General features: G+C 42.6%; 1 protein-coding gene and 1 non-coding gene across 2 annotated transcripts; one reads left to right on the plus strand and one right to left on the minus strand.

Annotated features, from left to right (window-relative positions):
- The first annotated feature begins 11,345 nt into the window (after positions 1-11,345).
- On the plus strand, positions 11,346-25,753 carry WNT16 (Wnt family member 16). The gene is made up of 4 exons (XM_054077769.1): positions 11,346-11,553; positions 11,638-11,888; positions 14,552-14,838; positions 22,552-25,753. Exons 1-4 carry the CDS (start codon positions 11,477-11,479, stop codon positions 23,014-23,016), a joined length of 1,080 nt encoding a protein of 359 aa, XP_053933744.1. The 5' UTR covers positions 11,346-11,476; the 3' UTR covers positions 23,017-25,753.
- Positions 16,942-17,013, minus strand: TRNAG-UCC (transfer RNA glycine (anticodon UCC)). The gene has a single exon. It is a non-coding gene; the product is annotated as a tRNA-Gly (tRNA).

Below are 25,753 nucleotides of genomic sequence, written 5' to 3' on the forward strand. Positions count from 1 at the left end.
GCTGTTTGGTATTAATGTCTTGCACGTAGTTCCAACATGTGGACCAGCTACCTGCTTCCTTTTCCTCACGTCTAGACTCCCTTCTCCAACTATTGAAAAGATCCCCAAAAGGGGCTTCCAGATGACCAGAAAATGACAAACCTCTGAAGCTCAAAGTTTGTCAGATTTGCTCATGCTTTACTTGGATTCACACACTGTTCCGTACAAACATGACTGCACACAAGCAACTCACCGGCTCTCCTGTTCCACTTTGATGAGTCCTGCGAACAACTAGCTTCCATTCTATTAAAAAAGCATTTACAGCATTTTTCTTTTCCTGACTTTCACCAAATATTCCTTTGTAAAATCTTTCAGCCTTTCTTTTCCACTTCCATCATTTTGTCCCATTTCTTCTGGAGTCCACACTTTTCATGTCCCCCTCTCTCTGTTTGTCAACAGTTGATTGAGCTAATTTTTCCAATCACCACACACCACCTTAGCCTAACGATTAGTGTTCAGTTTTCAGCTGGTCAAGCTGTGATCTCCATCAGCTTTATTTTGGCAGACAAGCAGTGACAGCTTTGTGAGTGAACCAGGGTGTTCCATGATGCAGCCCCTTTCATAAGTATTACAGACCATCTTGCCAGCAAATGCAAGGGGCAAGTTGCACAGTTTGTTCCCTCAGAAGGTCAGAGGGAGCCACACAGCTGACTTAAAACAATCTCCAATTCTCAGCAAGCCTCTGGACTCAAAATGCTCTTCCGAGCTAAGACTTCTTGCGTTTACAACTGGGGCCCACTGTGTGACTAAAATCCGTTAGAAGCAAAAATTGTGAGACGAATATTAGAGAAAGGTGGAAATGTGGTTTGATTTTTCACGTTCTCTTACAAGACACATTTCTTTCTTCCCTTCCCTTGTTTTGTTCTGCAAACAAATTTCATCAGATTTCTATTTGCACAGAAACGTGTCTGATCTTCCCTTTTATATTTCATCCCTTGTGCCTCTATATGTGAAATTATATGGTATATTTACACAGGCTTCTTTTTAGCAGGTCCCAATATAGTGACAATGTACTAAAGTAAGGAAAGTTTTGTGTTGTTGAGGTAGAGACCCCTAATCTGAATAGGTGGAGCTGTATTCCTGTAACATAGCATGTTCAGGGTTTTGGTGAGTAAATTGCACCAACTCTCACACTCACATGTGCATAAGTGGTCTCAGGGGTCTTATTGTAAAACAGTGTACCTTGTAACACATCACCTCGGCATACAGCCTCAAGTGTCTTAAAGCTTACTTCTATAAAAAAAAAAAGCTGTTTCCATAGCTCCTGGCCACTTTCTGAAACTCACAGATTCTGCAGCTAAGGGAGTAGTTTTACATCTGATTTTGTTTTTAAAAACCAGTTTGCTTGTTTTTGTAGGGCAGGTAAAGTTAAAGTTAATATACAGTTCCTCTGTAGCCACAAATAATACAATGAGACTTTGTCCTCCAATATTGCTGTAGGGATCTGATCTAGTAGGCACTTACCATTACATTTTGTATGACATAAATGTAGTCTGATACAGTTTGATTCAGCAGACATTTATTTTTCTGCTTTACTTATACTGTACCAGATAGTGCCATTTATTCCTCAAAAGTAGTCAGAGATAAAATAGAGACCATATGGAATATTTGCAAGCTCTGGGTATTTTTATGACCAGATCTGAGCTTAAGTTCCTTTCCATTTTGAATACATATGATTCACTTAACATTTTGTATTTAGACTTCCCCTCTAACTATGCTTCATTAGTTTTTGTCACTGCTAGTTTCTGTAACAGTACAAGTCATCTTTATTGGTAAAGATAAGGGAAAATTATTTACTCTCTGCCCTTCAAATTCAGTTTATATTTTTCTTCTGCTTTGTTAGTATATTTTCACCTCTCTCTTTCTACATTTACCAGACTGAGAACATCAATGACAGCATTATTGTTAGCGATAGCGTTTTCAAACTCAAATGTGAAAATAAATGTAAGGAATCAGTGTTTTAAACCCATGATAATATAAAACTTGTGACAGCTACAATAAAGAAAAATATATTGAGCTCTCTCTCGTATATTTTTGCTCCTGAACCACACACTCAGCCTTTCACTACAATTACGAAAGCTTTTAACTAAAAGGGTCCATTAAGTTTTACTTCAAAACACAAGGCAAGTATAACCACGGCAGACTACAAAACTTTCCTATTGAATCACCTATACTATTGGCCAACACACTATGATACGCTGGATAGCCTGAGAGTTAGATAGACAAGAAATGCACAGATACTGGATTCGTATCCGGTTAGCATCCAGCTAACCAAGTCAACTCTTTGATAATAAAAATCCAAAGTCCCTATCTCTTTCCTCCCCTTTGCTCCAACAGACACTAAAGAAGTGTAACAAGCCTTGGAAAACAAGATGAAGTGAAGACAGTGATAGTTGTTTTCAGAAAACAGGTTCATTTTCCCTTCTTTCTTTGGAGTTGGAGCAGACCTATGCTGTGTCATCATGATGTTTGTCCATGAATGAGTGGATTCTCTTGGGACCCTTGCAGATAAGATCCCCCAGGGTGTGGCTGAAGAGGGTGTAGGTTCCATTAAAACATAGATAATGGGATGTCTAACTCTGGAAAGCAATTCTGACTAATTATACACAGCTTACACTCAAATTTAATCATCCAAACGTATTTCCTAATTACTTCTGTAGAAATAGACATAGATATAAGAAAATTCAGAAACAGCAATCAAGCACCTGTTAGGCTTTCACCCATGAAAGCGCCAAGCACAGCTGAGGCAGAATGATGAGACATAGTAAATTCTACCGCAGCTGCCGAGGAAGTAAAAGAGACTAATATTTACACAAATGAGAAATTAGAGGTCTCGATGGTCCTGGCTGTTGTCCTTCATTACCTAAATGGCAGGAAAATTCTGAATCACAAGATAATTGAATTTTCTGGACAATAACAAGAGTTGAAAGCATTTGCCATAAGCATATTGAAACTATATAAATATGCCTACTTTCTAGACAGAAGCTATTAACTTGGGGTTGAGGCTGTAAATAAATTTTTCATTCAAGAAAGAAACTTAATACTGTGTACACAATTAAAAAGATATATTTATGGCACCACAGGACTTAATTTTAGAGCTGTGTTTGTGAGCTCCTTTAAGCTTCATCTTGTGGCTCTTTTGCATACCACAGGAGCTGCAACCAGCAAGAGATCCCAGTCGTCCAGGCAGCAGACCTCTCTCTGCAGGATGGGTGAGGAAAGGCAGAGTGAGTGACAAATTGCCCAACTCTGTTGTCAGGGTCAGGATTAGCCAGTGATTAGTCCAGTTTATGGACTCCTGGCACCACCTAGACTCAAGCTCCACACTGATCCCATTTTTGCTGGTGGTCACTGTAGATTTTTGCTGCTGTTGAACCACTGAAACATCTCAAAAGACAAGAGTCAAAGTAAAATTTGAAATAAATAATTATTAACACAATAAGAAGATACCTGAGGGAAGGACATAAAAACACAACAAAAAAAATCCCCAAATGACCTTAACTCTTCCCTTTTATTCCCACTGGCCTTAACTTTTGCATGATTTAGGTCTGTGCTATTATAAGGTTGCTGAGATGTCAAATGCCAACTACTTTGATGACTCGCCAGTTTAGCAGAGAGTTCAATTAGTTGGGGACAGCCCAAACCCTGTAGACTTTGGCATCTTGCCTGCGGCTACACACATTTTAAACTACAACCACCCCGCCTTATGTAACAGTGGATAAATATCACAGCTGCAGGGATATAACTAGGGTAAAATTTCCAAAACCAAAAGTCTCTGTGATAATAGTGCGAAAAGGTTTAAGTGGGTTCAAACACTCCAGTGCCAAGCCAAGCCAAAAAATAAAATCATATTAGAGAGAAGGAGGGGATCACTAATGAAAGGAAATAAGAAGGTGGCTCAGGAAACAGGTAACGTAACACTGATTTACCCACATTTAGTAAGATTCAAGGAAGGATCTGGTGTTTATCTGCAAACCCAATAAAAAATTTTGGAAGTGCCATAAAACCTGCTATTTCAAAGCAACCTATAACCATTTGACTTTAAAATGAACCTTTAAGAAGGGGTGGATTGCCTTCTTAGTAGGGAGTTTCTTGCACCTTGATTTTTGTTCTGCTGTGCTCATAATCAGTGAAGAGATATAACTTCACCTGGGCCTTGAATTACCTGGAATGTTACTGTAGGGGTTTTTTTTAGGTTTCGGTTTATTTTATTTTATTTTTAAAAGTGCAAGTGGCAATGGGGCAAGACATGAAGCAGAGATCATTGAGGGTCTAAAGGCAAAATGCTGAAGCAGAAAAGATAAAAATAATGCACAGAAATTAGTAAGATTATTGAAATTGGGGAAAAGGGTAGGTAATGATTTGAATCCTATGGTTGGGATTATTTAAATATCATAATATAACCTGAAAGAATCCTAACTTGAAAATTTAGCCTGTGTTGACAGGTATCTTTCCTGTCAACACCACATTGCAGGTAGCAAGAGACTACAAGCATCTTGTGATTGTCAACGCAATACCATTCACTCTCATTTCTTCCTTGAATTCCTCGTTTTGAAACCAGCCTTGTAGGTAAATTCACACATAGGGTGCAAATAGTCTAATGGCTAGACCAAATGCTTTATGGATTAGGCACACTTCTGTATATCCTTGAATGAGAATATAATAAATTGAGTGCTGACTTTGTGTTATGACAGTTCCAGAGTAGATTATTCTGTTCAGAGCAGATTATTCTGTTTCTATCATTATCCTCACTTAAAAGCTAAGTAACTCATTAGAAATGGAAATATCAATGAAAAATTGAGGCCCTAATCATGGTTTTCACGATGATGTGCCATCTGACACCAACAAATTAAATATCTCTTTCAATCTCAGTTCTCTAATCCCAGGATGGCAATAGTTCTGTATGCGTGAATCATGCACTATTACAAGGTACAACAAAATTATAGCTATAAAAGAGTTGAGTGGAAAGTATTAAAGCAAGCTAGCAGTTGGGACAGAAATATGAACTGAGTAGCCAACAGTTCTGCTCCTTACAGGACCATTTCTGCTTCCTTCCTTTACCTGTTATCTACCCAAAATACAGTGAGCTCCTTGTGAGCATGCTGCTTCTCTGCAGACAGTGAACACGCATGCACGTATGCTCACACACAGAGAGCATGTTATCCTGCTTGTCTCAGAAACTTCTATATAAAGCTCCTGCATACAACAACAAAGCAATGGTGTTACACCCTAAAGGGAGTCTGATTTAAAAACTAAATAATGAAAACTTCCAGACTTCCCCTCTCTCCTAAAGTCACCTTACCTTTGAGGTATTGTTTTCCCCAAACTCCATTATTACCTCCTGGAAGTTCCGTGACACGAGTCAGCAGCACCCACCCTCCACTAATCTTATTTTAAAATTTTAATTAATGCTGCTTTAAGTATGAAGAAAAACACTAAGCAGTTTTTATGTCAGTGAAATATTTCATTTTTTTGTAATATCACATCTCTTAGAGCATTTCCCATCCTCCTCAAAACAACGGGAAAAACCATTGACGGCATAAAGGTGCAGTGTTACAACATATAATTTTATTACTAGTTTTGATTTTTGGTAGTAAGCAGGCTATGGGTGAAATCAGTATTTTAAATGGCAGGGAGGGGCTTCACACCCCTCTTAGTTATGCTTTGAAGAATTATCAGCATTTCCCTGACACATTCTACTTAATACTCAATATGCCAAAAACATCACTCTGAAGTAACTCTAGAAAACACCTACGTTTAGACTGCCCATGTCAGAGAACAGGATTTGCCAGCAGCACTTCAGAAAAAAATGTATCGACTTCCAGGATTTCCCAAAATGCAAGCAGATCTCGAGCGCTCATGTAAATATTGGGAAGTCCAGGACACGCTCTGCAGATTCGTAGCCACGGAGAACAGCAGACTCCAAAGCCAGTCTGAGTTCCCTCTTCCTAAACCCTGGCCTTCTGGCAACTGATCACTGATAGACATAGATTGCCAGGGAATCTGCTCAGGAATTGTTTCATCAACTATCTGAAAGTTACGTGCTATGGGAAATTTACTTGAAGGCTATACTAGCTTTATTCTGGATTTTTTTGTGAGGATGAAAGGGATTGTGACAAGCCTGTTCTTTCACTGTATTCTAGGTTCTATTTCTCCATTTTCTATATATCCATGCACATAGAAAATGCAGTTCTGTATATTGTGTCGTGCAGTTATTATAAAGATAATATTAAAGGGTAGCTTTGGAATTATACATTTGTGAAGTCTCCATCTGCCGCCATGTCATTACCAGATGCACTTTGATTGCTGTCCCATTCATTTGCAAACTCAGCCTGCCACGTGTAAATTAGCAACAGATGTGTGTAGTTTTAGGCTATACACACTAAAATAAAAAATATCAGTGAGAACAGCAGTAACATTACCACCTGGGGACATGAGGCAGAGGGATCTCGGGGGACTATGCATGGGAGAAGGGACATCTCTCTTTTCCTCTCCAACTTCCCTTCTACTACCAGTCTGACCTTTTTGAGGGTCTGAGACTCGTCTGCTGGGGCATCATCTCACAGAGAGATGCTGCAGAGTAAAAGGGGGTACCAAGAGTGTAAGGACCCCCAGCCTGAAATCTGGAATCTCACTGCACATCTCTCCTCACATCCTCTCTCCCTGGGGGTTCAGCACTCTCACAGCCCCTGCAGTGCAACAACACTGTTCGGGTACCGCTGTTGTGCTGGGGAGAGAGAGGTGAGCACAGGTTGCTTCCAGCTCTTCCCTGCTCTCACAGCAGGGCAGCTCACACAAGCAACACAGCCTGTGGGACAAAGAGGAAGGGACCTGGGGCAGAGAAAAGAGGAATGGGATAACTGGGCCAAGTCAGGTGTCCCAAGGCAGAATCCTTGTTTGCAGATGCTACAATGTCATGCTATTGATTCCCAGTAATCCTGGCAGTGTGCCGAGCAGTACGTAGAGAACCACGATTCTGCCGTGGTACCAGGGTACTGCCCCACACTGAGTATGTGGCTGATAAGTGAGCGCATACAGCAATTCACAAATACCAACTGAGTGCCAGTGACCTTTACACTTACTTCAAGGCTCTGCTGGCACATGATCTCTGGAAACAGCCTGGGTGATTTCCTCAGAAGGTTTTGTCTCAACCAACGCATACAAACCTTGATGGCAACACCTAATGCTGACACAGTTCCAATTTCTTCAATGCAAAGACTCGGCATATTCCCAGTTCCCAGGTCTGATGGCTGTCACTGTGCAGCCAAGAACCTGAGTGGACTGAAAGTGCATTTATTGCATTAGAAGTGTAGAATTTGTGCTTGTTCACCAAACGTGATAAATTTCCTAGGTGAAGGGATAGCCTGATTTAGAGACTCTGGGAGATTTTTCTATTTGGATGGCAGACTTATCTCTTCTCATTTTTTTAAGATAAGAGGATAATGCCCCCAAACACACACTGGTCAGTAGGGCCCATATGTACAGTTAATGTGGTCTGCTGTGTTGCATTCATGTCTCTGCTGGGCAGCAGAAGTTCCAGGAGAAGGAAAATAATTTGAATGAAGCTTTCAAAAGTGGTGACTTGTTTAGGAGTAGTTAACTTTGTATATACTTGCTTGTAGTAAATAAGATGGAAGTATTTAGTGAGACCTTGATCACGGTGAGAGCACTAGCCACTAACTTTTTCAAGAGACAATTGGTCTATCTCTGAAGCATATTATCTGTCAAGTGATCTGCTTATTCATACAGATTCTGCACAACAGAGTGTTTCTCCTTATCTAACAGGGAATCAAAACCATATATATCTGTAACTGCCTCTGTCAAGATCACATTAATCATCATTAAACAGTAAATTAGTAAATGTCCAGTCAGGAAATACCACTTAGATTAGACACATTTCCTTCTTTTTTTCTTTTAACAACAGTTTATTGTCTTCTTTTTAAAATTAAAAAAAATGGGCATTTTAGTATGAATAGACACAGACAGCCACACCTTAGCCAGAATAAGTAAGATAAGCAGTAAGTCTAATTAATCTTATTTGGATCACTGAGATTTGGCACTTGACCGTGGCTTGGATTCTGGTTCATTGTCTCTGCATCACACTCATCTCGCTGTCTGTCATAGAGCGAATGGTCTTCCAGCACAGAGGGCTCTGAAGAAACAGTGAATTAGAATTGCAGACTTTAGAAATATTTGGCAAATTTCAATAAATTTTGGTAGATCCACAAACACAAAACTTACAAAGTAATTTGTTTGACCTTTCCTTTTTAGTAGCTGCCCATGCAAAATGCAGACACATAGCTCTAGATTAATAGAAATACTCCTGTATCTACTGCTTTTGCCAAAGAGGAGAGTATTGCTGGAGGGAATAAAGAAGGGAGATAGCACAGCAGGAAGTTGAGAGGCAGGAGAAGGGCAGAAGCTGGGGAATCTGTCAGGGAACCAACCATACTACAACAGCCAGAGAGGAGGTGCAGGGTGGTGGGCAATGGGGGAATGGTTGTAAGGGAAAAAGATAGGATGAGAGGCAGATAGGAGATTAGGACACAAATATATAATAATCTAAACTTCTTTAAATCAGATGGGTATGGAAAAATGTGGTTTGCTTCCAGTCACTGCTGAAGATTAAACTGGATGATGTCAGGAAGTCCCTTACAATTTTTTTTTTCAGCATCAGCCTTCCAAATTACAACTGTTTTACTTTACACAACTACTTATGATCAAAGAGTTTTCCTAACTACTTAGTGGTTACTGTAGCAAAATAAATGTAGGTGAAATCGGATCCCAGCATATGGGAACCCAATAGAGAGGTAATTTGTTTACAGTATCATATATAAAATATGCTACAAATAGCATAGAATTTTTGAAATCAATATTTTTCTAACTTAAATTTTACATTGTTATTAGTAGATAAGATTCTGCAGCTTCTAGAGAAATATCCACATATAAGAATTTAAGACCAAAAGTTCCATACTAATCTAAAACAAGAAAAAAAAAAACCAGCCAAACAAAATCAAGCAAACAAACCCCCACAAAAATAATCATAAATGCCAAAAAAACCCAAACAAACAAAAAAAAAAACCCAAACCCACTACTCCTACAAACCGCAGCGAAGAATCCTGTTAAAAGGACTGGCAGGTAAAAAGTAAACATAATTTCCAAGTGGATGGTAAATATATATAGAAGCAGATCAAGAAGCACATAAGAAATATATGGCTGCTAGACTAGGGCTTTGAATTGACTTTTGTAGATGGAGCCAGGAAGCAGCAATGAGGATAAAATGAACCATGTGTTCTGGAATAATTAGATAATTCTCTGACACAGCCCACACAGTTTTGGCTGGTTCAGGCCTGTTTCATGTCCGGTTCCTTGTGTTCTAATGTCATCCTCCATCCATTTCCCTCACTCCAGACTAAGTTTCTCTGCAACCACAAGCAGATGTTCTCCAGACTAAAACACAGAACAGAGAAAACAAGCCATATCAGAAGGTTGAAATAGCTTGTGGGGTCATATGGCATCTGCCCAGAACTGATGGTGCTTTGGAGACCCTTTAAGAGCACGCAAATGTGCACAAAGTAGGAAGGAGATATAATTTTATAGATCTAAATGCACCACAGCCTGTGCTCTTAAAATATCTCAGCACATCCACGGGAGGGAAAGGCAGGGGGAACATCACATTTCTGTTATTATTTCTCAAGCTGTTGTACTCATAAAAATGTACATCTGCCATTTAAGATGATTTATCATAATTTTCACTTGGAGCTATTGTCAGTCAACAAGAGCTATTTTGCTAATTTACAACAGCATCAAGCCAAAGTCTTCACAGAGCTGCCATTCTATCCAGGTTATTTTTAGTACAGGTGTTTCACTTACACAGAAGGAAGCAGTAATATATTGTGATCAAAGAGGAACCGAAAGTCCAGAGTGCCAACATCAGCTCTTCATCAGGTGCTAGCTGACTCACTGGCTTTTAACGTGTAAAATGAGTAACTAACAGTTGTTGAGGTAGTGGTTGATAAGAGTGTGTCACTGAAGTCAACAGGAATGGACAAATGCTGTCCTAATGAACACCGATGCTGTCTCTGGGCCCAGTTAGTTAATACTGCAAAAAGCATTAGAAAATTTGAATCAAAGGTGTAGGGAATATTCTGCTTTATTAACAACTGTAATTTGTGCCTTCTCCCCACCTGGAGTACTGTGTCCAGTCCTGGAAGGCTATAGAACTGTTTGAATGGGTCCAAAGAAGGGCTATGAAGATGATTGAGGACTGGAGCACCTCTGCTATGAGGACAGGATGAGAAAGATGGGGTTGTTCAGCCTGGAGAGGAGAAGGCTCCAGGGAGACCTTATAGTGACCTCCTAGTAATTAAAGGGGATCTACGAGAAAGCTGGGGAGGGACTTTTTGTGAGGGCTTATAGTGATGAGGGGGAATGTCTTTAAATTGGAAGGGGGAAGATTTAGACTAGACACTAGGAAGAAATTCTTTACTGTGAAGGTGGTGAGGCACAGGTTGACCAGGGAAGTTGTGGCTGCCCCATCCCTGGAGGTGTTCAAGGCCAGGTTGGATGTGGCCTTGGGCAGCCTGATCCAGTGGGAGGTGTCCTTGTGCGTGGTGGGGGGTTGGAACTAAATCCTAGAATCATAGAATGGTTTCAATCATAGAATCATAGAATAGTTGTGGTTAGAAAGGATCTTAAAGATCATCTAATTTCAGGAGATCTTTAAGTTCCCTTCCAAGCCAAACCATTCCCTGATTCTATGACTCTTCTGTCCGTGAATGAAATCCCCGCAGAATGACAGGTTCCCCTGCCTGTATCCCCACTCTGTCGCTCCTGGACCCCCTGCCAGCATCCCTGGCAGCCGTTTTCAGCGTTTCCCACGCCCGGGGGAAGGGGCAGCTCCGGGAGGGGCTGGAAAGGGCTGGAAGGGGCTGCGGTCCGGCGAGCTGCAGCCCTGGGTGGGTCTGGCGAGGAAGAGGCAGGGGTGGGCGAGCAGCAGCCCCCGGAGGGTCTGGCGAGGAAGGGGCAGGGGTGGGGGGAGCAGCAGCCCCCGGAGGGTCTGGCGAGGAAGGGGCAGGGGTGGGCGAGCAGCAGCCCCCGGAGGGTCTGGCGAGGAAGGGGCAGGGGTGGGGGGAGCAGCAGCCCCCGGAGGGTCTGGCGAGCAGCAGCCCCGCTGCGGGACCGGGTGACGGCGAGCAGTGCCCTCCGAGCGCAGCCCCCGCCCCGCCCCGGCCCCGGGCGCCCAATGCGCTGCCGGGGGAGGCAGAGCCGGGGAGAACATCAAACTCAACTTTCTCACCTTGGCAGGGAACCTCTCGCTGCCGACGCTTCCCCGGCCCATCCTCCCCCCGCCGCCCCCCGAGGACGAGGCGGACGAGCAGGGGGGCTCCGCTGGCCAACCCCGGTCCCCGCCCGCCCGGGGCTCCATGCGGCGGCGATGGGGCGCGGGGTCCCCCTCGGATCGCTCCTGCTGCTGCTCGCCCTGTGCCCCGCGGCCGCCGGCGGCACCTGGATGTGAGTAGCCGGGCTCGGGAGGGAAGGGCTCCGTCCCCTCGTGTCCGCCGTGTCCCGGCGCTGACGAGGGGGCTGCTTCTGCAGGTGGCTGGGCATCGCCCCCTCGGGCGGGCAGGAGAAACCGGGCTGCCCCAGCCCTCCGCTGAGCCGCCGGCAGCAGGAGCTGTGCGAGCAGAAACGGGAGCTGCTGCCCGCGATCCGGGAAGGAGCGCGTTTGGGACTCCGGGAGTGCCGCAACCAGTTCCGACACGAGCGCTGGGACTGCCGCCCGCCGCCCCGCGGCCCCTCCGACGCCTCCTCTGTCGCCGCAGCCTTCGGGCATCAGCTCAGCAGCGGTGAGTGTCATCCGATGGGGATGCTCGGCGCCCGCGGGGGAGAAGACGGGGAGCGCCGCGCCCCTCCCTGTCCCGTCGGGGGGCTCCCCGTCTTCTCCCCCGCGGGCGCTGAGCATCCCCCGGGGAGGCAAACTCAGGTCCACGAGACGCCCGGAGCAGACAAAACCTGCCGGCGTCTTTTGCTCGGTGTAATTAATTTGCTTAAGACGTCGGTGGATGGCAGCGCCTTTAATGAGATCCACTTAACTGTGTTGAAACCTTGTTAGTCTTAGGCTGGTGCTGGGTTTATCCCCTTGTGTCATAATTACTAAGCGAGTGGGGTAATGACGCGTGGTATTTCGAAAAGGTCACTTGGTTGCAGGTAAAAAGTCTGCTCGCAGCGTTTTATGCAATAGGAATTGCTTTAAAATCGTGAAATCAGAGAATCATAGAATAGTGTGGGTTGGAAGGGACCTTAAAGATCACCTAGTTCCAACCCCCCTGCCATGGGCAGGGACACCTCCCACTAGACCAGGCTGCCCAAGGCCCCATCCAACCTGGCCTTGAACACCTCCAGGGATGGGGCAGCCATGACTTCCCTGGGCAACCTGTGCCAGTGTCTCACCACTCCTATGGTAAAGAAATTCCTCCTTATGTCTAGCCTAAATCTGCCCCTCTCCAGTTTACACCCATTGCCCCTCATGCTATCACTCAGTGAGGTGGTATTGCTCAGCACAGCAAGACCAAAACTGCTTTCATTGCATGAGTTAATAACAGAAATGCTGAAATTTACTCCGAAATGGGGACACTTAGTTTGTGTTAAATAGCAGTATCAAAGGTCTTGATCCTGCAAGTTTCTTTAGAGCGCTCTGCTCATGACTTTGGCATAGCTGTTGATGTGAAGTTAAGTACTGTAATACTTTATTTTGTGTTTGTGCAATCTTCACTTTATACTACAATGCGACAGTGAAAAAAAACCCAAACATTAACCATGAAAACATATAACAAGCAATAAAAAGTGGGGTGTATTCTGAAAAGGAAAAGGTAAGAACTCCAAAGGGAGCAGTTTATCCTAGGGTATGTAGCCTTGTGTATCCTAGGATATGTAGCCCTATGTGTCGAAGGATATGGAGCTGTTGGAATGGGTCCACAGGGGGGCTACAAGGATGATGAGAGGGCTGGAGCACCTCCCATACAAGGAAAGGCTGAGAAGAGTTGGGGCTGTTAAGCCCGGAGAAGAGAAGGCTCCGAGGAGACCTTATAGTGACCTTCCAGTATCTGAAGGGGGCTACAAGAAAGCTGGGAAGGGACTGCATACAAAAGCTTGTAGTGATAAGACCAGGGGCAAAGTCTATAAACTGGAGGGGGGAAGATTTAGACTAGACATAAGGAGGAATTTCTTCACCATGAGAGTGGTGAGACACTGGAACAGGTTGCCCAGGGAAGCTGTGGCTGCCCCATCCCTGGAGGTGTTCAAGGCCAGGTTGGATGTGGCCTTGGGCAGCCTGATCTAGTGGGATGTCCCTGCCCATCACAGTGGGGTGGAACTGGGTGATCTTTAAGGTCCCTTCCAACCCAAACTTTTCTATGATTCTATGATTCTGTGATTCTATGATCTTGTGTTAGTCCTTCTGTCCAATGGGAAGGACTGTTCCTTCAGACCCATAAATGAATGGCACTGCTAACCCAGAAAGCTTCACAAGTAGGTGCTGTGGGAGTATTTTGTGATGATACCAGCACCACAAACTAATATGAACAGGAGAAACAAACAGGAACTTTCCTACCTGTGAGCAGAAACTTGAGAGACTGGAAATAAAAAAGTGTTTTTACAACCTTGAAAATTAGTACAATGAAATTTTAGCTGCAGTTAATGTCCAGTCATTGATTTTCAGCTTGCTTAGAGAGTATATACCTTACTTAACACAGAAAGTCCTGTGCCACATTATTCCAGAAGTCTCAGAGAACAGAACCAGCTTACAAGGCCCAGGCTGGTCTCTCCACGATTCTTCTGAGATATAGTGTGACAATAAATGGCTTTCTATTCTGATGTTTTTACCACGGGCAACTTATTCCAGGAAAAGCAGATGGCCTAAATAACCTTGTGCTATCCTGATTTCTACCTGGTTTAAGATTCTTAGGCCTCTTTGCAACCTTTGTGAATTAGAACAACCTCAATGTTTGCTAAATTAGCATGAGGTAGGTTCTGGCCCTATACCAAAGTAACCTAGGATTGTGACAGCTTCACGTTCCTCCTCTGAGTTCTGAACTAACTTCTTCTTCTTCAAATCAATATGAATAGTGGAAAGTAGAGTGAAGAGTAGGGGGTTTGGGCTGTGGTTTGGTGTTGATTTTTTTATTATTTAAACTTAATTGGTTTGAAAGTTTCTGTGGCAAATAAAGTTCCCAACCAGATTTAGAAAGAGTTACCAAAAATCACATGGTAGAAGCAGCCAGAAACAGCACCATTAATAGCATGATCATATGAAGAGGCCCTGAAGTGTTTTTTGAATGTGAACATCCACTGCTTTAAGCAAGTTAACTCTACAGACCAAGCTGTGATGACTTTAAACTTGTAACTGGTGCCTTTTAATAATAGCCTGGCTTGTAAAATCACTTTCTGCAGCTCCGCCTGGAAGGTAATCAGAGGGAGTTATGAAGTAACGTATTCATGGTTTGCTTTGTAGGCACGAAGGAGACAGCTTTCATATACGCAGTGACGTCAGCGGGCCTCGTGCATTCAGTGACGCGATCGTGCAGTGTTGGAAACATGACCGAGTGCTCCTGCGACATGAACCTGCGGCATGGAGGCTCAGCCAGTGAGGGCTGGCACTGGGGCGGCTGCTCTGATGATATCCACTATGGAATGTCATTCAGTAGAAAGTTCCTGGATGTGCCCATTAAGAACATAACGGGCAAGAGCGGGAGCGGACTGGCAGCGATGAACCTCCACAACAACGAGGCAGGGAGGCAGGTATGTGTCACTGGTCAGAAATAGCAGCAATTTCTTGTTCATCTTCACTGACAAAATGGTATCAAACAAACATGTTGGCCTGTCCATGACTGCAGGTACAGGTGGGGTCAGTGGCAAGAACAGCACTAACATCACCAAAGCAAACATGTACAAATGCAGAATCAGAGCTGGTTTTAACTAACTAACTAAATTCCACAGGTTAAAATAAAATCCATGAAACACGAATTAGATCTGGAGTGCTAATGAGAGTTATCTTAAACAGATATTTGAAATTCTGTAGGAAACTTGAAATAGTCTTGTTATCAACATACTACATTAGGAGGTTTTTCACTGATTCTTCTGTTACTATCATGACTGGCATTTTTAATTGTAATGCTGAATGAGCAGGTAGATTGGACATGAAGGGTCATTACTCATCAACAGAACTGGGGTCCATAGCTAAGAGCAGAAGTCTAAAATAACTTAGAGAGGAAATTAAGAGTTAATCTTTTCTTTTAAAAGATGAGATGGAAATGACTCCTCTATTTTAAAGTAGCCCACTGGATAGGGCACTCATCAGAGAAGCGGGAGGAGACTGCCTTTGTATAGGTCTTTTTCAGCCCAAAGGACTTCAAAGCCGTAATTGCAGAGGAAATGTGTGTGTAGGGGGGTGCAACATTGGGTCCTCCTGTCCTGTTGTGCAGAGGTTGATAAATGGGGACAGAAACAGCCAGTATAAGGAAATGCAAGTCTCTAATCTAGCTCTTGGGCCTTACATCTGGAATGGCAGAGACTTGGATTCTGGTTCTTACTTTAAAATTACTTTCTCTGCTTTACTTTGGAGTTTTTAATGACTCTCACTGGCCCTGTAATACTTTAAATCTGTTTTGCTTAGCGACAAGCTATAACTAAAGAGAAGAAATGGAGATCCTCTGGTTTTGACTGCACATTCTGATGGACTTCTTTGTAACTCAGTAATTTCCTGTAGCCAGAAGCAGCACTAGTGGGTTTTACTGAAAACAACTTTCCTATCTACCATAGGCAGGGAGTAGGCGTAGTAAGCCATCGTAAGAGCCATGGTAGTATCATTGCAAGCTATTTGAATTTAAACCAATTTTACAATTTACAAGGTAATATATGTTATTTAATTCAGTTAAGTTATATAGTTGGAAAATCAGAAAAATCTTTTGGAGACATAGGCCCTTTTCAAGACTGAAGTAGAAGAAGCAAACTTTAAACGAAATTAGATGCTAAGAACAGTTACTATGAGTTTAATTAGATGCCATTCAGTAATTCTGCCTTCTCTGTATCCTCTGTCATCAGGGCACACACCCCAATCAGCAGTAAGTCTACATGTTCACTAGTCGTCCTTTTACTACTGATGTACTTGAAGAAGCCCTTCTTGTGTTCTTTGACATCCCTTGCCAGAATTGATTCCAAGTGGGCCTTAGCCTTCCTTGTTGCACCCCTGCATACTCTGACAGCATTCAGTATATTCATCTGAATTTGCCGGTCCCTTTTTCCACATTTTGTAAACTTCATTGTTCTGTTTGAGTTTTTCCAGGAGCATCTTGCTCATCCATGCGGATCTCCTGCCTTCTTTGCTTGATTTCTTACTCATATGGATGCATCAGTCTTGAGCTTGTAGGAAGTGGTGCTTCAGTATTGACCAGGTCTCCTGGACTCCCCCACCTTCTAGAGCCCTAACCCATGGGATTCCTCCAAGCAGGACTTTGAAGAGGCTAGTCAGCTCTCCTGAAGTACAGGGTTGTGATCCTGTTTATTGCTCTCCTTCTTCCATGCAGGACCCGTGTAGTGACCATCTCATGCTTCCAGCTGTCTGTAGGAGGCTTACTTTGACCTAGTCTTTCTGATTTGGTGGTGTGTATTAAACACCCAAAACAGTGTCACCTACATTAGCCTGCCGCTTAATTCTTTCTTAGGCTCTCAACTCATTCTTCATCCACTCCTGGGCAGAGCTCAACACATTCCAGTTTCTTTCTCACATAAAGAGCAACTCCACCACCTCACTGTGCTGGTCTGTCTAATCTAAAAAGAGCGTAGCCACCCATGACACCATTCCAGTCATGCAAGTTATCCCACCGTGTCTCTGAAAAAAACACTTGCGTTGGCCGGGAATCGAACCCGGGTCAACTGCTTGGAAGGCAGCTATGCTCACCACTATACCACCAACGCTGAGATGGTAAGTGAAGCAGATAATAATCTTCATAAAATAATCTGCTTTCTTTTAATGCTTTTAAATATTTAGGTATGAATTTTTATTTTAATACTCATATTTATCATTAGACAGTGCCATTTTCTCAGATTAGGGTGACAGTGGAATTGTGGGGAAGAAGACTGCAAGACTCTAGAGGAACTTTAAAGAGAAAGAGAAATATTATTTCAGTACTTAGGTGGCAGCGACACAGATCTTCTCTTTGATACCCCTTCTCTTTTCTGCCGTTAGCTTTATGTTAGCACTAGTAATTTGCTGTCCTTTTGTCTTCAGTGACAGTTTCACTTATGGTCTTCGTATTCCGTTATTGGGGTCTTGCACTGTGAACTGTACCAAGGAATTGTTCAGCTTTGAAAAAAAAACCTCACACACAGAGCCTAAAAGAAGACCTTTTCTTTTGGTGTTGCTTTCTTTAAAGTTGCATCACTTCCCTGATCTCATCTATGGTCTCACAGACAGTTGGGCTACCTGTGTCACACCAGCAAAGGGGGAGAGTGCATCCAGCCAAAGATAACATATTTTCAAACAGTGAGCTAAAGCTACAAGGAGTTGGAGGATGTGATTAAGGGAATCATTTTCCATTAATAAAATTTTTGACAGCATACAAGTTATCTTGGATATTGGTTTTATGCATAAGTTCACAAAAACATTGTTTTGGACTAGGCTGTCAGTCACCAGGAATGTGGTAGAATCTGGCCCAAAGGATCCATTAGGTCCTGAGGACCTTTCCGGGTTTCAGGCTTTTCATGATACCAAGGTCTCCATCAAGGCTCTCAAAGTATGCTGTCACAGGCTCATTTTTGCAATACATTTTGGTACCTTATGAACTTTTGTAATAAATACTCCAATATTGCTGGTTCTGTGTCTTGAAAGAGCAGTCTTCCAGGAACAATAATTTTGTGTTGGTTTAGAGTTACTAATAGAATTGGTATGTGCAGAATTCTCTTGTTACTTTCCCATTTCCATATAAAATGCTTGTTTGCATTTCAACATCTCATAGTTAAACCCAAGATATATCCATTTTAAGCGAGTAAGGATCTTTTGACTAAGTTGCTCACTGTTTAGGGCACTAACCTGAACATCAGAAGATCCAGATTTCATTCCTTATTCTGACAGAAGGTAAATGTCCATCAGCTTTTAGCATTATAATGTTCATTGTACTTAGACGTACAGATGTGAGTTGGGCATCTCTGCTCTTTATATGTATGAGGGGAGTCAGGCACTATGGCTTGACTATTATTGTATTAGTATTTTTTTTACTGATGGAAGAAGAATTCTCAGTTTTCCACTTGTGGAAATTTATTTAATCTGCAGGATTTGTGTTCTCACATTTAAATAGCTTGTTTATTTTTACTGATACTTGTGGGTTGCTAACAGACACACCAACAGTCTGCAACTGTGCTGTAGCTGTGGCAGGACATGTGCTTGTCTTCGTGAATAGTCCTATTAGTTCTACGAGAGGCTTAAATTAGGGTGTTTGCTTACAGGCATCGGTTCCCATTGCAAAAGAAGTACTTGCAGCCCTGTCTAACAGCTGAGAGCAGTGCATACAAACAGAGCTTAGCTTGGTTATATTAAGCATTAATTGGCATTAAGGAGTACACAAAATGTGATTCCACTGACACCTTACTTCGCTGAAGACCAGTTGCTGCTTTCTGCCCATCTGGCTGCTCTAGCCACACATTCCCACCCACGCTGCTCCCTCTGTTAATTGCATTGGATCAGTGAAAGGAAGTCAGTTTATTTCAAGTTAATTTTTAATGCAGACCAGTGTTCAGCACTGTATCCAGTTTGCCACTTAACCCTACGCTCTTGTTGCACTAGTGCCACCAGGGCTGAGGGGCAAGAGGAGCTGCTCAGGTAGGATTGTGGCTGAGCATATGTTTTGTGATTGGCCAAAGCAAGACGTGAGCCCCTGTGCTGGCTGTGAAGGCGGCCCAAAATATCTTGGAGTCTAACCAGAACACTTGGCCATCCTAGCGGCTGGGGAGCAATAGTCCAGCATCACGCACAGTTGTGATGATGTCATAAATCATTCTAGAGCTGAATGTATCAAAGCTCCACGTGAGAAACCTGAGCAAGGCAGAATAAAAACACAGATGTTTGTAGTTGCTGTGAATGTTCTCGGTGCTTGCACACCATCACATTTGTAGTATTTGCGTTTGTCTGATCATCCATACACTGCTAATATAATATATGCTGTATTTTTATATTTTGATATCAAGCTGACACTCCAACATCGGTTTCTGCTCCAGTTTAGAAACACTATCTCCCATTAGTTTTTATTAATTCATCCTCAGAGAAAGACTCTGAGTGTCATCTCCTGTCTACATGGAAATAACTCATCCTTAGCACCGAGTAGACATGTCCATTGTTTTTCCTGACAATTTTCAGATTCTTCTGCTTCATCCAGCTTTTACTATGCCTGATTCTAGGAGATCTGGAAGTACGTTTTTTGCATTGTGTCTTTCCTAGTTAGTACCCCATCATGCTGCAGTGAAAGCAAAGCATCTGTAACCCTGTAAACCTTATAGCACAATGCGATTTGAAACTACTTGTGATTCTACTTACTTGCCCTGATACAAATAAGTAATCATTAGAAATTGGAAAAAACTGTTAACTCTCTTCTGTTTTAAATTATGTGTAAAATTTATCTTTCCATATTGTAGTTCTCTTTTCCTTGACATTTTATTTCGTTGTCTGTGTTCTAACAAAGACTTTCTGTCCTTGGATCTCAAAGTCTCATCTGCCTCCATCACTGTTTCACCTTAATGATGCATATTCTGACTACCCAGTGATTTCCTTATTGATAGATTCTTAAGATATGAGCACAAGGTCAGGTCTATCTATTAAACAGAAACTAGCCTGTGAAGGAGAGAAGACAAGCATCTACAAGAATTATTGCCAGAGAATTTGCCACTGGAAGAGTCTGTGTGCCCTCCGGGGCAAGGGTCAGCTTCTTGCAATGTTCTTGTTTCTTCCAGGGCAGGGAAAAATCTCTAGTCACAAAAGCAACTCACAGCACCTGGAAATATCTCCTGTACTGATGCATCACTTCACCGGGTTTGGTTTGCTAAGGCTCATGGCTATTTTAGGTCAGGGCATACACCTGCACTTCTTGCTAATGGCTCTTTGACTGCCTTGCTTGTTTGGCTTCCTTAGTAACCTCTACCAACAAACAGGTTCTGTTCATTCACCAAAGACATGACTGCGAGCAAATACTTTGGTCGTATGTATTTTTAATAATGTTAGCAACCAACTCAGGCTTGTGTCAATATCTTTGGGGTAGAACGTGCCAGGAGGCCTCACCTCCAACTGAAATCAATGGATTTAACCACATTGGACTTGTCCCAGACTTCAGTGACGACATTCACCGTGATGAAAAGTCTCAGTTTAGCACAGGTTAGAAACAGCTGAATTTATCTACTCCATGACTTGACTAGCTCTGAAACTCTGAGGATGGCATTTGTGCTACAAATAAGCAGTCTGGGACTTGAGTTTATTTCTGGTTATGTAAAAGGTCAGTAGGACTTGGTAGGATTTCAGGCCTATGACTTCACTGCAGAATCAAGGCTTAGAAAAATGCACAGATGAAACTATTTTCTCAGGGGAAAATACAGAAGGGAACTAGATAGATTTGTCTTTTGGGTTTTTTTTTCTTCCCTAAGACAGTTTGAGAAAGACACAGATTGATGGCTTTTAATATCTGTTGGGGCTGTGGGGTAAGTGAAGTTTTAAGTGAAATTTAATAAACACCATGAAGTTGTGGGTGGGTTTTGTCTTCCTCATTTTGTGGGAAATAGTGGTTCCTCCATTATTTTTGAATAATTTGAATATGTATTGGCCTTGCTGCATGAGAAGTTTCAAGAAAAACTTACTATGAGTTATTTAAAATTTGTATTTTCTGTTACATTTCCCAACTGCCTTGATTGTGGAAATTAAATCTGAGGGAAAAGATTAGTAAAATGGAAGATGGTAACGTGGGCTTACCACACCATTTACCAATAGCCCTTACGAGTCTCCAGGACGGCTCCAGAGAGCATTTTAGTAGAAAGGTAAAATAAAATTAAACAAAAATCGTGATACCTTGTCCTTTTCCTGTATCTGTGTATGTGATGATTTTGCTGTTCACCCTTCCAAATTCTAATGTGAGATGTGTCAAAAGCCTAACTGTGTAATTTTGTACTATGACTGTTAGATATTCCAGAAGGAAGCATTACGTTGATTGTCTGCTGACTGAGTTGTAGTCTCTGATAAAGAAAGCTACTGCTTGTTTACAGATTCCAGTTCTTTGAGGCTTGGTCTCCTATAAACTGAGCCAAAAATCTTGTGTGTTGCAAAAGCTTAATGTAGGCTGCAGATTCCCATTGTTGGTCACACAGTTATTATTCAGCCCAGTGCTTGCGTCTGCATAGGCTGAAGAGAAGGTCCATCTAAGAGTATTTTAATATTGGTAATAACTGAGGCAATTTTGCTAAAACATTGAAAGTTATAAAACAAATATGAATATAACTGTCAAGTTGTGTTAAATAGAGCCATTATGCAACTCGAAACACTAGAAACTCATGATGGTACTAGTGTGAATAAACTGCAGGAACAGGGCTTGATCCTGTGGGAATCACCTGAGATTTATTCCAGAACGCCCAAGTTGAAGATACCTCTGCAGAGCTATAGTGACTCCTTTGATAGACTTTCTGTGTTGCTCAGAGACATGGGCATTCTCCTGTTCTTCCAACAAAAGTCTGCCCCAAGGCACCTCCAGGCTTTAAGCTGCACTCTGTCGTGTGACCTCAAGCCATTCCCATGGCCTTAGATACAGATTGTGTTGTGGATATTCAGTGATCTTGATGGTAGTCCTAAGGTGCCCTGAAAAGATGGCATAGACCTGCCCGGTAAATGTCTTCCAACACAGGAATGGTGCCATTTTCCATTCCAGCAATGTGAGGAGCAGCACAGGACATATTTCAGACACTTAGGATCCTCAGGGGGAATGGCCTCTAGCTGCGCCAGGGGAAGTTCAGACTGGATATAAAGAAAAAATTTTTCACAGAAGGCACTGGCAGAGGCTGCCCAGGGAGGTGGTTGAGTCACCATCCCTGGAGGTATTTAAAAGACGGGTAAATGAGGTGCTCAGGGGCATGGTTTAGTGGCTGATAGGAATGGCTGGACTCAATGACCCAAGAGGTCTTTTCCAACCTGGTGATTCTATGATTCTGTGAAAAGCTAGCCAGAAATGCAAGCTTTCATTACTGTGATTTGATATTGTTTTTATCACTATTGCACAGTGCAAATGCAGAGCACTTCTGAAGATCAGGCTTCTCATAGTGGGGGTCTGGAGTCAGAAAGCTGTATCCTCCTGTGCTCTGGCTTCCACATCACTGAAATGGCAGTGGCAGCTGTGATACTAAATACTTCGAGACATCTTTGTTACTGACATCAGGCAGAATTCCTAGTGAATGAAAGTCCACATCCAAATGTTGCTCTCCTTTTGCTTTCAGGCTGTAGCAAAGCTGATGTCAGTGGATTGCCGTTGTCATGGTGTTTCTGGGTCCTGTGCTGTGAAAACTTGTTGGAAAACCATGTCCTCCTTTGAAAAGATTGGTCGTTTTTTAAAGGATAAGTATGAAAACAGCATACAAATATCAGACAGACTGAAAAAAAAGCTACGCAGGAAAGAGAAAAGCCAGCGAAAAATACCAGTTGGGAAAGAAGACCTACTGTATGTGAACAAATCACCTAATTACTGTGTCGAAGACCAAAAACTGGGGATCCCTGGGACTCAGGGAAGGGAATGCAACCGCACCTCAGAGGGACCTGATGGCTGCAACCTCCTCTGCTGTGGGCGTGGGTACAACACCCACGTTGTCAGGCACGTGGAAAGGTGTGAATGCAAGTTTGTCTGGTGCTGCTATGTGCGTTGCCGGAGGTGTGAGACCATGACTGACGTACACACCTGCAAATAAGATTAAGTACAGAAAACATGGCCAAACCATCCTGCACTGTTTAGTACACACAACTGTCAAACAGGCAGCAATTACTCTTACCACGTGGGATTCCAGGGAGAATGGGTATTGCGAAACAATGGGTAGTCCAAGCATTTGGTGTGTGAAAGAGCAACCAAGTGAACAGCAACCTGCATGCAAGGACATCTGAAACAACAAAAAAGGACTTCTGTTTACACATTCGGAGGTGTAACTCTATGAGCAGGGACATGCACTACACTTTCCAAGTCTTTAATAGCCACAACGTCCTGTAGATCCATGTGGTCAGTAGGTACAGTGGAGAAAACTCAATATCTCATTAGCCAGAGACTGAAGAGTTAAAATAGTGTGTAAGACACATTAGATATAATCCTTATGTATGTATTTTTAAAACTGGGACTAGATGTATCCACTAGATGGTTCATTTCTGAAGGCTTTAGAAAAAAAAAATAGAAAGGGGGAATGTTCTACTGTTGACCATGAAGCGTTTGCTTTGCAACTGTTTGGAAAGCTGTATTCTCCATAATTTGCAGAAAAGCATCTGGTACTGAGAAACATGTGTGCCTGCAGAGAGCTGGGCACTGCTTGAGTGGAAGAGCAGCGTGCATTGACGTGGAGTAAGCTGTATCTGGAGTAGAGGGGCTGGAGCACAGCTTGATGAGCTTAAACGGTGTACTAAGTGGCAACTTCAGGATTTTTTATAGGTTATCTTTCAAATGCACAAAGGACAGGTCTGAGGAGGGACAGAAACACAGTTTGGTATTGAAAGGAAATAAAATCCCTTGCAGGCATTTCCTCAGTATCTGAACACACAATTTGCAAGTCAGCCAGTGATCACCCCACTGCTGGGCTGCATGCAATAATCTGCCATGTCCAACCATCTTCCTGGTTCACCACGATTTTCACAATTAGCTATTTTGGCCCAAAGAAATCTGCCATAAAGATAAATATTTTTTAAAACATTGTTTTCTCTTTTGGAGAAATTTTTCATTAGGTTGCATCCTAAGCAAGTTCAATGCACAATGCAATTTGTGGATTGGCTCACACCACTAAAATATTTAAACTCATTGATAATGTTTTCCTCCCCTCCATATGTTGGCTAAGTTTTTTTTTACATCTATGAAAGGTTGTTTATTTTTATGCAATGATTTAATGCCTGGCTTAAAAAGCGTCATGTGGAAGGATTTCTGTTGTTTAAATGTGCAAAGACCTATTTTTGATAAGACAAGAAAGTTTATATTTTGTAAATATTTAAATTATGCAAGTTATGTAAAAGGTTTCCAAAACTAATGTGATAAGATTACAGCCTTTGACCTTTGTTGGTTAGATATTTGTTGCTATTGTAGTAGCCTTTAATTGAATTTTGTTTGCATGTGCAGGGGGAAATTAGTCAGATAATTGCATAAATGTTCTTTCTTACCATCAGGGTGGTTGTAACCGTTGCTGTTAATGCACACTCATGAGAAACACTTACTATGACTTTCTAATGATTAGTTAATTAGTATTCTCTACACTTTTATTGTTCTTTTAAATCCATTTTACAAACAGTGAAATCCCAGCTCCAGCACTAAGTACAGAACTGCCACTGACATCAAGGGGCTTTACAAGGGTTTGCAATCCCTTGGCTTGTTCTGTTCTACACTAACAGTCAGTATTCAGAAAGACATCATCTTAGACAGTTTGCTTGAGGCTTTCAAAGTTACTTTGAGGAATTAGTTTCCTTATTGTCTGTTATTTTCCTATGAAAGATGGTGACCAGATTCCCTGACACACTTTATTGGATGAGTAGGTCAGGAAGAAGCAGATAAACACATGTGTTACTCTGCCTTACATAGAGTATCTTAGAGACATCAGTTCAGCAACCTAGAAATCCTTTATCTGCAGGTTCTTTTTGGACCTTCCCCCACACTTGTCCAGTCTGTCTCCATTGACCTAGCCAGATAATTATCCTAAGGCCAAAAAATCTGCTGTCTGTGCAAAGGGTGTCTGTACACCTGTCCCCGTCACAGGAGAATTCAACACCCTCCCTATCAAAACTTTGATGAGGAAGACACGCTCTGATGGAAGACCCTGCAAAGAGAGTTGTGAGCCCCGGGGTGTTCCCACCTAGCAATGAAAGTACAGGCTTTCCACAGGCTCCACAGGCTGTGCCACAACACCTATTGACAGGGTGGATGGGACCTGCTGCTGGTCACTGTTGATATGAAGGTGTTGTACAGACCACCTCTCTTTCTGAATCTGCCCTACATTAAGCTGCTGGCAGAGGTAAGTGCCTCCATGCCCTAGGTAAGACTGCTCCTAGTGGTACCTCCACAAACTTCAGTGTTGAACTCACCGCTCTTATGTTTTATGGGGCTTCAGCAGAAACCAGATGCTACGAGTTTGGTGTGGAGACCAAGATGTTCTTTTGAAGCAATCCCAAACCATGTCTCCAAACTACCTTAGCCTTTACCATACGTACAGGTTCTTTGATATCTGATCTGTAAAGTAAGAATCATGGCCACTGTACTTCTTGGAACACCTTAACTTCTGACAGAGTAGGGAATGGGGAGAGAATGGTCTCGGACTCCTAGGCCTAAGGTCAGCTTCAGTGGTTTGTCCAGAAGAAAAATCTCGGTAGGCTTTTTCTGTGGGTTTGAAGGAGAAGGGCACTCACATCAGCATTGTGTGGAGACGTGGGGCAGTCATGATAGTAGGTGTTTGGTAGTGCATCATTTTT

The sequence above is a fragment of the Cuculus canorus genome, chromosome 1 (genome assembly GCF_017976375.1).
Source record: "Cuculus canorus isolate bCucCan1 chromosome 1, bCucCan1.pri, whole genome shotgun sequence".
Lineage (NCBI taxonomy): Eukaryota > Metazoa > Chordata > Aves > Cuculiformes > Cuculidae > Cuculus > Cuculus canorus.